This window comes from Tyto alba, unplaced genomic scaffold (assembly GCF_018691265.1).
Source record: "Tyto alba isolate M040663 unplaced genomic scaffold, T.alba_DEE_v4.0 Super-Scaffold_22, whole genome shotgun sequence".
Taxonomy (NCBI): domain Eukaryota; kingdom Metazoa; phylum Chordata; class Aves; order Strigiformes; family Tytonidae; genus Tyto; species Tyto alba.
Genome location: NW_024881296.1, coordinates 28,580,265 through 28,592,415, shown reverse-complemented (window position 1 = coordinate 28,592,415; position 12,151 = coordinate 28,580,265). Strand labels below are relative to the sequence as shown.

General features: G+C 38.5%; 1 protein-coding gene across 2 annotated transcripts in view; it reads right to left on the bottom strand.

Moving 5' to 3' along the window:
- Positions 1-12,151, bottom strand: part of MAP3K5 (mitogen-activated protein kinase kinase kinase 5) — a 106,209-nt gene that overhangs the window by 65,317 nt on the left and 28,741 nt on the right. For both annotated transcript variants that reach the window (XM_032983114.2, XM_032983115.2), the window contains exons 2-3: positions 8,273-8,412; positions 5,343-5,366 (exon numbers count right to left, since the gene is read on the bottom strand). In XM_032983114.2, the coding sequence (XP_032839005.2) occupies positions 5,343-5,366; positions 8,273-8,412 (164 nt within the window). The remainder of the gene's footprint in view (positions 1-5,342; positions 5,367-8,272; positions 8,413-12,151) is intronic.

Genomic DNA, 12,151 nt, shown 5'->3' with positions numbered 1-12,151 from the left:
CTGGGACAGGCCAAAAGTGAGCATAGAGATAGTTACTATGGTTCAGCCTGATGCACAAGATTTCAGGACATTAGATAAGGTAAGCTTGGCCTGAGCTCTCAGATCAGCTGAACTAGTTACATCTAGGAGATACAAACATCTTCCAAGGCTCTGGGCCAGCACACTCAGTACCTGGCAACATCAGGCCACCTTCTGAAAGACTGTGTCACAGACCATTTCATCAATTCAGCCAGACTAATCAGAAGGCAGAAGTACCTGCTGGAGCCAGCTACACCTGCATAAATGCTTAACACAAAGTGACAGCATCTGTAATTCATTTTTGCAAACATTTTAATTGGTTTATATTTTTCTAATGTCCCTTCCTCACTTACTGTACAAAATAAAACAACTCCAGAGTGTGTGTAATTTCAGTTTAAACACAGCCATAAGATTGTCTTAATAGCTGTACAGTTACAGAATTTAAGACTATGCTGCTCCAGCCAGACCTACTGATCTTTGGAACATTAATCACTCTCTTCTTGCTTTATATCCTTTCTTGGATTCTGAAAAGGAATTAATATAGCACCTATTTGTATTTAAGATATAACAAAAATGCATAGCGTACAGTTATATTTTAATGATCACAATAAGAATATGAAACAGCCCTTCTTTCAATATCCCCCTCTAATACAGAACTGCTCCTTGTAAAATGGGCAGCCTTTGGGACTTTAATTTGGAGACCATGTCTTCTTAGAAAGAACATTATGCAATAAGGCAAACACTGTTCTTTCCTTGAAAAATACATCTTAAATAGTACAGAGGATTTTCCTCTGAAAGTTGTACAGATAAAGACATGGTGCTATACAAATGAGCATTTGAGTTCTGCCCAATTAATTCTCAGATCCTGAATTTTACTTCAAAATGAGGGAGAAAAATCTGCAAAATCTCAGGGAGTCAGTGGTACACAGTTCTTTTGATTCCCTGAAGCTCTTTACCAACACTGCTCTGTTGGAATCATTTAATAGTCAAATATCCACAAATGGAAGAAAGCTGCCTTCAAAGACAAGAAGTGTCAAAGAAAATAAGACAACACCCCAAGACAAAACCATGATGCTTTAGATCTGGATGGGAGAATCTAGCAGAATCCCATCTACTTGCCTAAGCTTCAGGTCAGCAACCAATGTAACTTTTTTTTTTTTTTTTTTAATGAATAAAATCAGCTGAGGTAATAAAAATAGCCAGTATCTCTCACAGTATGAACTGTTCTTCCTGCTGACTCTCCTCTAATTAAGATCAGCTTTTTTGCATTTCTCTTACTAGTTATTTTGAGAAATATCTGCTTTTTTTCAATTCTCCTGATGAGATTTTTCTTAAAGGTAATTCTCTGACTGCACGTGGTGTTACATGTAGCAGATGGCAAAATCCTAAACCAAGTTATTAAATCTATTCCCTCCATCCCCCAAACACACAGTAAATCAACATGTGCTGATGCTATAATGAATAGAGACTCAGTTTGAATTTACTTCAAATCCCACTCACATGAATGACAGCCTTGCTATTGATTTGAAAAGGAACATAAGTAAGCCTCACACCTCAAAGGAACTGAAGCACAGAGCCGGAGTCTACTCTTTTAAATACTTCCCATTTTCTTTGGGAATATATTCTTTCTTTACTTGCCCAGCAATAACATTCTATTGCAGCCATGCCATATCCTAAATGGTTGTTAAAAATCGACACACACTCTATATGGTCCTTTCATCATATTCACATAGGAAAAGAAGTTCTAACAAATATAGTAGTCAAAGAATTCAAAAAATGAAAGAACAAACAAGAGACAGTGATGTATAATAAATAACAATAAATACCACAGTTGCCATGATCAACAAAATATTTACGGAAGGTTACTACATAGCATTTTTACATACATGGATTCCAAAAATCAAACTGCCCCCAAATCATTTGTCAGCTGGATGACGAGTACTAAAAATATTTCCTGCTGTTTCCCCAGTGAGAGAGACCAATAGCTGAATTTATCCTATGGGATCTACAGTCTTCCAGCAGTGCCTGTAGGGGGGTTCCAAGGTTGCAGAGCCTCAGGCATGCCTCCCCCAGGGTCACTCACGCTCTCGCTGAAGGAGCACTGCCTCCCAAGCTACACCTTAAACAGGAGGTGGTTAGGAAGGGCTGTGGAAAACCAGTAAAAACAACAGTCTCTGATCCCTCTGAGTGTCGGAAAAGGAAAACACTGAGTCCCCAAGCCATACAGCACTAACCCTGATGCTTAACCTCTAGCACCTGCGAGCCAGCTGCCCAGCAGAAGGGTTCCCCCTTGCCCCCTGTATCGGGCCAGCAGCTTCCCCGCGGCCTCCCGCCCCGGGCAGCTCGGCCAGCCACAGCCCGGCGGCCTGAACGGAGAGGCCAAGGAGCGCCGTGTCGAGGTGTTACCGACTGCAACTGGTTGGGAACCTTACATGTAACGCACGCACAGCACATGAAAACTTCCTCAGGTTCAGCAAGAAGTGAAACTTCCAAAAAAAAAAAAAAAAAATTGAATAAATGGCCACTTGGAACCCGACCTGCAGCTTTTCTCCAAAGTTGGTAAGATTCAAACTGGGGAGAATTAGGATGTAATAAAAACTGGTGAGCTAAAACAAGCAAAGTACAGCCATGAACTGTAACCTTTATACCAACATCTCCTTGTGACTGAAACTCTTTACTAGTAATTTCTAGAATGCCTCTGCTGCTTGGTTGACCTCAAAAATCAGATAATGGCAAAAACTAAACTTCAACTTTCAAATATCAAAGTAACTGCCTCCTGTCAAAGTATCACTCCCTGTAAAAATGTATGTTTTTGGTATTACTGCAACGTTTGGAAAAGGTCCAACTAAATAGCTATAAAACCACATATAACAGGAAATGAGCCTATGTTATCTTTCAGTGCTCTGCCCTGACAGGCTCCAGACAAGTTTATCCTAGCTATGCAACACTGTATTGACTATTAATAGGAAGCACAAAAATCCAGTCAGGGCAAAGAATAAAACAGTTGGTGATGAGGTGTTTTGGGTTTTTTTGTTTGTTTTTGTTTTTTTTTTTCCTCCCCACTAGTTTTAGGGATACAAAGTTCAGGAATAGCAAACAAGGCATTTCAGTTAAACAGATATATACAGATACACACACGCACTTGTTTTGCTGCCTTTTTAATCCCCTGGTGCCAGGGATACCATTGTCCTGTTATGGCTGATGTTTACATGCTATTAAAAAACATGTTCTAGAACAGCAGGCTAAACTCCTAGTTTATTCATATGTGAATTTCGTTTTTTCATATTCGCAACCTCACATAATCATCCATATGACTATTTTTGGTAAGGGTGGGCATCACAGTCACAGCCTCTCAAGAACAGCACCTCCGTCATACCCATTTATTCACCCAAGAGTCTTACAATTCATGACTAAACATGATTTTCATGAAGCAGGAATTATGTTCAATAGTTAGGCATGCACCGACATTGTGAAAAGTCTATTTCCAGGTAGTTTAACTGACCTCATGCCAAAAATGAGGAAAAAGGAGAAAAAAAAATAAATTAGTTGCAGAGTTGCTAAGCCAGTTTCACTAACTTCCCTGTTCTAATCCCTGGGAAAATACTTCCTCCCAGAAAAGATGTTATGTGGGTGTGCTTGAAAACATCTGAGACTCTCAAGGAACACATTCTTTTTGTGGCATACATTAAAACACTTCTAAAAGTGACAAATGACAGTTTCACAGCCACCTATCCAAATTTAAATGAAAAACAGAACAATCCTCTCTCAGTCAGATGAAGGCCAGTTTACCATACCTCCCCTTGAGCTTCAGGGACTGTCATTTAAAAATAGGACAAGACAACATCTCCCCAGTATTCTACTGTACCAGTCATATCCTGCTGGTTTCCTGCTAACGGAGCTCTTCCTCCTACCCTCCCAGGGACATTACATTAGTCACACATCATTTTCCCTAGATCCTGGGCCACCAGAACAAAAATACAGAATGCAATACATTCATGTACAAGAAAGGTCTTACTGCTCTCTTTCATTTTGTGTAAAGGCCTAACGGATCATTTACCCCACTTTCATTAGAGAAAGGCGGGAGATTTTTAGTCTGTCACATCATTCACAGCATTCTTTGAGTCTCTGAAAGGTTCTGGTTAAGAGTTACACAGAAGCTCTATATGGAATCCTCTTCCCCCCCTTTTTTTTAAAAAAGAAAATAAAAAAATTAATATGTGACTTAAAATGCAGCATTAGGGCCAAAGCTTGCACTGGTTTTGAAGCCATCTTTACAAACTCTATCAGCTATAGTACATAACTGCATCCTTTTCAAAGAATCATGTTTCATACTGGCAGAAGTCAGCACTTAATCCATGAATTTCACTGTTAAATAAAAAAGTAAAACCAGGAATACTGCAGCTTTCATGGCAGCTTTAACACTGTGCGAAATAAAATCTGACTAATTTCTAAAATTAAGTACTTCATATGCCCCTTAGAAAAGTTTATTCAAATAGATGGAATTGTACAGCATACACACAAGCACCTCAGGATACCTGCACACTAACTGCTATAAAATTATATATTAGCATATATGGCTACCAGTAAGTCCCAAAGTGATGCCAAGAACAACTCAACATGCCACATGGATATTCTGACATGACTGGCCCTGCTGCCCCAGCACAAACCACATTGAGAAAGCAGTGTTCTCACAGTCACAGGTCTGCCTTCCTTGAACTTGGAAGTGAAAAAGGGAAGGGGGATTTGAAAGGCCAACCTCAGAAACCAGAGGGATGCCAAGGTGCAGAAACCTACAGTTTAATGACTAACAGTCACAGACAGACTCTTGGGATCTGCACTGCACTAGGACTAATAGGTTCCAGGACTCAACTTGCAGAAATACACTCTCTCTTCTCTTTGTAAATATAGATATTTTCATAGGCGTAGTTACGAGTTTCTAAAATAAGGATCCATTTCCAAATAACTCTCCTTTTCAATAGCATATTTTTTAAAAACACTAGAGAACACTGTACAGAAAAAGGCAACAGAAAAAAACCACAAGATGACAGATGTAAATGGTGCATGAATAAATATGACAGACAAGTAAAGGCAGCAAGGAGATTATCACTGATAGATGGAAGCAAGGTAAGAATTGAGCCTGGTACCTAGCAACAAAGTGATATACACAGATTTGCTGCTAAGATTTCCAGAAATCTACATCTAACTCTAAAATACAGTAGGAGAGTGTTAAATGATTCAAGTAGAAAACATAAGATAAACAACATTAAATGGAACAGAATTTTGGAATGCCTGGAATTCATCTGGCACCCAGAAATCACACTTACATTATTCTTCTGGCAAATAATTTCCTGGAATAAAAAAGAAGAAACAAATAATGTCAATAGCACTGAACAACTACTAAAAAAGATACCTGATCTGTATGACTTGCTAATATTAACATTTACAGACACATGACAAGAAAAGGCTGGTTGGTAGATGTTTTATATGCCTGTCAAATCAATATAAATCAAGTATTGCCTTAGGAGAGACAAAATGACTATGGACCCATGTAGATTCATACATCCTATATATACACAGCAGCATATGTAGTATGTGCATCTGCATATACGTATGTGTGCATCTGTATATACATATATATACATGCACACATGTACATACCTCTCTCTATATAAATTTTCCGCGAGGGATGCTGTCCAAAAGTTATTAATACACACACACTCATATTTGAGAAGTTAAATATTGTAAGTAACATTTTGCTGCCAGCAGAAGAAACTGTGAAGAATAGTAAAAGCAGTATTTCTATGAGGTTTTAAAATATTCCAGAACTGGTTGAAATTCACATTGCTCTAATAAGTCTGATGCAAAGAATTAATCTTCGCATTTTAAATGTAAAGTTTCAGAGAACAAGAAGCCACGCACACATGGGTGGAAAGAGATGGTTCTTGCACTCTAATCTGGGTGGTACAGCCCAAGTGCAAACCACTTGTGGACAGTAACCTTGCTTTCAGAAAAATTTGTCAGCAAGTTCTGACCCCAGAAACTGATAACTCCGCCAGATTTATCAGACAGCATGCTACACCTCTGTTACTGGGACAGCTAAGTAGGTTCATTTACACCACAGCATTAAAAACAAACACAGTGTCAAACCAAGGCACCTTTTACTTTCCATGTTGCATAAGTTGGGCTTCCATAAAACTGCTCCTCCCCCTGTTGAGGGGACATGTTTCACATACAACTATACATATATACATAAATATAAATATATACTAAATATACAAACCTATACATGTACATATATGGTAGAATGGTTTGGGATGGAAGGGACCTTTAAAGATCATCTAGTTGTCCCTGCTTATGCCAGGGGGTTCATCTTTCACTAGATCAGGTTGCTCAAAGTCCCGTCCACCCTGATCTGAATGTTCATTTAGTGGAATATTCCACCGGCAGAAGTTTACCTACATTGCTCTGTACCCCAATTAAATCACATGCTGCTGTTTTGTATCTCGTGTGTTTTCAAGATAATTTTCAGTTTTTGAATCCACCACCTTCCATACAAGATTAAAACAGCACACACACTCCTACACTGCTTCTACTCTATCTGGTGGCTGTAACAAATACAGGAACAAACATTGCCTCAGAAGATGTCTAGGCATGCCCACGACTACTTTTTTCAGTCAGTCATTAAATAATAAGGAAGGGGTCTGGCCCTCCGAAGACTTTCCTGCAAACCGTCAAAAGCAGAAACATGGGTCCAGCTCAAAGCTAAAGGAAACTCAAGGGAGTCTTTCAGTGGGCACTGTACCAGTGGCAACTGGAACATCCAAGTCTCCCTTTGCAGAACTCGGATTCCATTCCACTGACGTCAGTGGGAATCCTGCATGTGACCTGTTTGCAAAGTCCAGCTCCTAAATCAGTAAAAAGCTCTCCGAAGTGCCCAAGGAAGCCTGGTGCCTCACTCCGAGTGATTTTTTCAGTGGGAGTTGGGTATTTGACTCCTTACTCAGTACAATGAAATTCTGTTCTGGTTATACTGTAGATTGTTGTACTTGCATAATTGAATTCAAGCCACAGATAGCTCTTTTGTTAGTAGCAGTTTTATTTTTAGGGCTTTTATCTGTATAGTCTTTGTGTTGCAAAAAGAAAAGAAATAATTGGATTGCAACCAGTCCAGTTGGCCAAGAAAACCTGGAGGAAAGCGCAGGGGAAAGAAACTGATTTACTCAAGGTATGCCCCTCCCAACAGAGGGCCAAGCTGCAAATAATAGGACAGAATCAAAACCAAATATCCTGCACTAGCCAGAAGCAGTGGAAGCAAACCCTTCATGAGAGGCAACAGTGCCCAGATTGCAGTCTGACTCATAAAGCTGCTTACTAAAATGTTTCTTTTCAGCAATGCCTAGAATGGAAGTGCAAGAGCATAACACACCTCCTGATCAGAGCCAATGAATCTGAGGGAGGGGAAGTAATCAAAAAGACTGCCATCCAAGTTGTCTGCCCTCCCCCATCCCCATGAAAGTTATTAAACCTTTAGTACAGCTAGCAGGAGGAAGCAAGTATCAACTCCTTTGGCTGACACAATTCATAGCCTCATAGATTATCTCAAACCACCATCTTGCCTTAAACAGCCTACCATACTGTGAACTGTGGCCCTGAGGATCAGGCACAAGTTTTGTTTTTACTAATTCTGCTCTGCTGCTGGTAATCTCCAGCACAGCAATCTTGCAGGTACCTGATGTAAACAGCTGTAACTCAGCAAGGCATACCAGAGGACGTCTGGGGCCCCATCAGGTCTGACCAGAAAACTGCTACTTTACAGAGAAGCTAAAAGTTAAGGATTATTTTGCTTCCCCCTCCATATTACCATTCTCACTCGATTGTTATTACTGTAACAATTTACACCAAACACCAGTAATTCCCCTGAATGACAAAACCATGTATTTTAACCATTCATAATATAAAACTGTTAATTTCTCATCTGAAATTTGTCAAACTTCTGTTTCCATAAAGAGCCATTTAACACCTAGGTATTTAATGGACTGTGATAAAGTCATCTAAATCTTTCTCTTAGGAAAACTAAACTGAGTTTTTCAGCATTTCACTGTGGCCATGTTTTCCAGGCCTCAGAATATTTTTGATATCCTTTTGTGAACCACAAGTGGCATCTGCATTTCCTATGGAAACAGAGAACCCGAATCAAGAGTTGGACCAACTGTGACTTCCCCCCAACACACCCCATTTTTCCATTCAAAGCTACCTTCAGTGACTGCAGAGACTCCACGTTTGTATCACAGTAGAGGATAATGTTGTTAGCCATGCTGAAGCTCTCCCTGACTCCCAGGTGGTAGAAGAGGGAAGGCTGACGGAAGGCATCACTCATCTCTACAACAGCAATATCTGCAGAAGGAAATGAAAAATTGTTAATGCCACACGTTTCTGACAGTCAAATACTTTTACGCCATGTCTCTTCACACAATTTGCTTTGATAAGACAACCTGATTTTAATTAGTCAATAAGAGATCTTGATGGATTTCCCCATTTTAGCTGTGTTGTCTGAATTTTGAATGTAGTCAGCAGGATGTGGTTTAATTTTTTTCTCGTTTCTTTCTTCCTTCCTTCCTTCCACCACCCCCCTCCCCCCCCCCCCCTTTTTTTTTTTCCAAATAAGACCTTAATTTCCTCAGGTAAAAGCATCACTATTCAAAGAAAGGCAAAAAGTTCATTCCATGCCTTGGAGAATAAAATCTGTTTGGTTAATCTACATGTGATGATTGATGATCTTATGGGAAAAAAAAAGAAAAAAAATATATTTGATATGTGCAAGTTGCAATAAAAATTAATGCAATGTATTTACATCAGAGCAGAACATACTGTGTAGATTCTGTATTAGAACTTTCGAAGAAAACAGTTGTAAATTGAAAGAAAGGCAAAAGTAAAATTTCAGTGTAAATTACCATTCAGATCTATTTTGATTTATATAGAAAGAAGAAAGAGAAAGAGAGAAGGACAACAGGAGAACAACAGCAGAAGAGGAGGAAAGAGGAAGTGAATATGTAAAGCCATAGAAACCTCCATATAAGTAAGAACTTAATTGTGCGGAGAAATCTGATCATAATAAATTTTATCTGTGTGAATAAAATTAAGCACATGCACAAATGCTTACAGAACAGAAAAGGTAGTTCACAATTTATCTTAAAACGTGTGTTTCATTTGACCCGATTCACACCAAAGTAAAGCAAGAGGCAATTACAAAGCGTCAGCAGAATTAGTTAAGGCTTCTATTATAACAGGCAGCATATTTCCATTGCAAAAGGCTTGTGGGATCAAGAGACCAAAGCAAGAAAACTGAACCATCTCCACCTCTCCTGCAAATATTATTCTGTCTCTTCACCCAACTCAGTTTTTTTTCTTTTCTTTCAGAAAAAAAAAAAAAAAAAAAAATTCAGACAAGTGTAATTCTGTTAAGAGTAGAAGAAAAAAAAGCAGCCTGGTTTCCAGTGTCTCTCCCTGCCTTCCCCTTCCTGCAGATGCTTTCATGAGAGAAAAGACAGCAAGACAAGCTCTGTAGGCAAAATGCTTACACACCCTCAAGTTTCTCTACTCCAATCAATCTAGTAAGAGATTCTACCTCTAACGACAACTTTTCACCCTGTCTATTTACTTAGATCATCAAAACTGTAATGAAGATATTCAGTAAAAGTTTGTAAGCCCTATAGCCATCCTCTCAACTAGAAAGGCAGTAAGGGTGTGTCTCCAACTTGTTGAAAAGTAACATCTTTGACAGATCTACTCTTCAGTCATACTTTACTGTAACTGGCCTACAGGCTTAGAAATTATTAAAAAGCTGGAGAAAGGATAGATACACACAGGGGGATGAACAGACAACCTTCGCATATACAAGCTTAAGGTCTTCAAGAAACAAGATTAGAAGAGAGATTAACATGGTATAAAAAACAGGACTTTTTTCCCCCTCAAAAATCTAATATTATGTTTTCTAAAAGTTTCATAATTTTTGTTCTAAGAATCTCCCTCTGTCGAATTTCACATAAATATTTGCAGTGTGGACTCCATCAAATACATTTTATTGAAGTAAAAAAGTTAGTGCATTGCTAAAACCATGACTTTGATTAGTTTTAGGAAATTTTAGGAAACAGACATCACAAAATCCCAACAAGAATTACAACACTGCTACTATATTTTGTTTGAGTGAGACCAGAGCTTGTTTGTTTTCCTTAGTAAGTTGCCATAATACAAGCTCCATTAGACTTTTATATGAATAATAATAGTTAAGTTTGAGCAACTAGAAGTCTATGGTACATTTCTGTTACACTGAGCAGGAGGAAAATTTGTGCAACTTGCCATGACTTAATGCTCAAATCTTGCAACATAACATGCACTCACTAGAGTTGCAAAACTAAGATTAAAAGAGAAATATTACATAAAAAAAAAAAAAAAAAGTGATGGAGCCTGACCAAAGTAAGAATACAGAAAATACTTGAGAAATCCTCTGTTAAAATGGCAAGTTCCCAGGACCATAAAGAAGGTAAGAACTCAAAAAAAAAAAAAAAGTATATGTGTGTGTATACATATATATTACTGTCAAGAGCAGCTGGCCAAATCCTTTTAACACAGTCTGACCCAGGGCCACACTGTAATAAACATTCTTGGGTCCTCTCCTATCCCTATCATAGCAATACAAACCCAGACAAAAAGCCTTGAGTTACTTGAACAGAAGAGCGAAGGACCACAAGAATAAGGAAACATTTATAATAAAAATTACACTAAGATACTGATATAAACTCTGTTGTGATACTTCTATTTCTTAAAGAGGATCTCTTTCCTTTACATGTTAAGACTTCTGTGAAATTCAGGTTTGGATAATCTCATTTGATAAAGCAGTATCTTCCTTAGAATAGGCCCAACTTCTGTGAAGTTTTCCTTCTCGACCTAGCAGTTATGTATTTTAAGATGAAGTTGTCATTCATGACAAAGAGATCAGATTTCTAAAGTCCAGGTTAGTCTTCAGGGCTGGTATCACCGTTTCCAAGGGAAACGGCCCAATTCTTACCTACAATTCCAACAATCCACAAAAAGTATGTGAACTGTTCGGGCCATATGTCTATCCAATAAAAAATGCTACACCCTAAATCAACTTTTCTGACAGATCTATTTCTGACTATCTTCTTTCACAACATCAGGAGAAAAACTCTTCTGACCCAAAGAGGGATCAGTGTATGGAGCAATGGTCAGAAGTTCAGAAGTCAAATACAAAACAGCAAATGGAAGATCATTAAAAAAAAAAAAAAGTGTAGTGGCAATGATTCCTATCAAACACCTGAAATGTACTGTCAAGTGCACTATAAAGCAGCTAAATACTATATTCAGTTACATAAAGTATGGTTAGAAGTTTAGCAAAGCTGAGTAAGACTGATGGTTTTCAAGACAAATCTAAAAATCAAGTAAACATAAATCCTGGTTCTAATTTTGATGTAACTAAGCCCAAAATAACTGTTTGGTCATCAACACAAACTTCCAGAATCCCATTTATCAGGCTCTCACCCTCACTTCCCCCAGATGAAATTAATCTAACAGACTGCTTCAATGAAAGGCATTTTCCATTTACTGGAAATCACAATTTGACAAGTGGCGAAATGGTATTTCAATAAAGGTAGAAGAATTATCTCTACAGTTACACTGGAATAAAACCCACTTATCAGAGTATTTGCAGCTTCAAGACAAGTAAAACAATAACTGACCAAGCAGAGAAATCAGAATAGAGACCTCTCAACACCTAAGCCGTCAGGATGAAGCACTTCTGCAGATCAGGGACTGACAATTCACTCCAAATGCTCTTGCACATCTGTGTTGCGGCAAAGAAAGTCTGTTCAGGCTCCAGCAGACTAATGAGCAGGGTGGGTATGGAAGTACACTGCACAAAACAGGAGCAAGAGACAGGGGAGTGAAAGAACCACAATTCTTTCAACCCCACAGGTTGCAAGAAAGAATAAATTTTATCCCTTACTTTGGTCTTGGGCACAAGATTAAATTTCACTTTCTCTACTTCATGAAAGTGGACCTGGTTACAGATCACTGATACTATATACAGAAAACAGGGATAGTATGGTCTTTGCCTTTG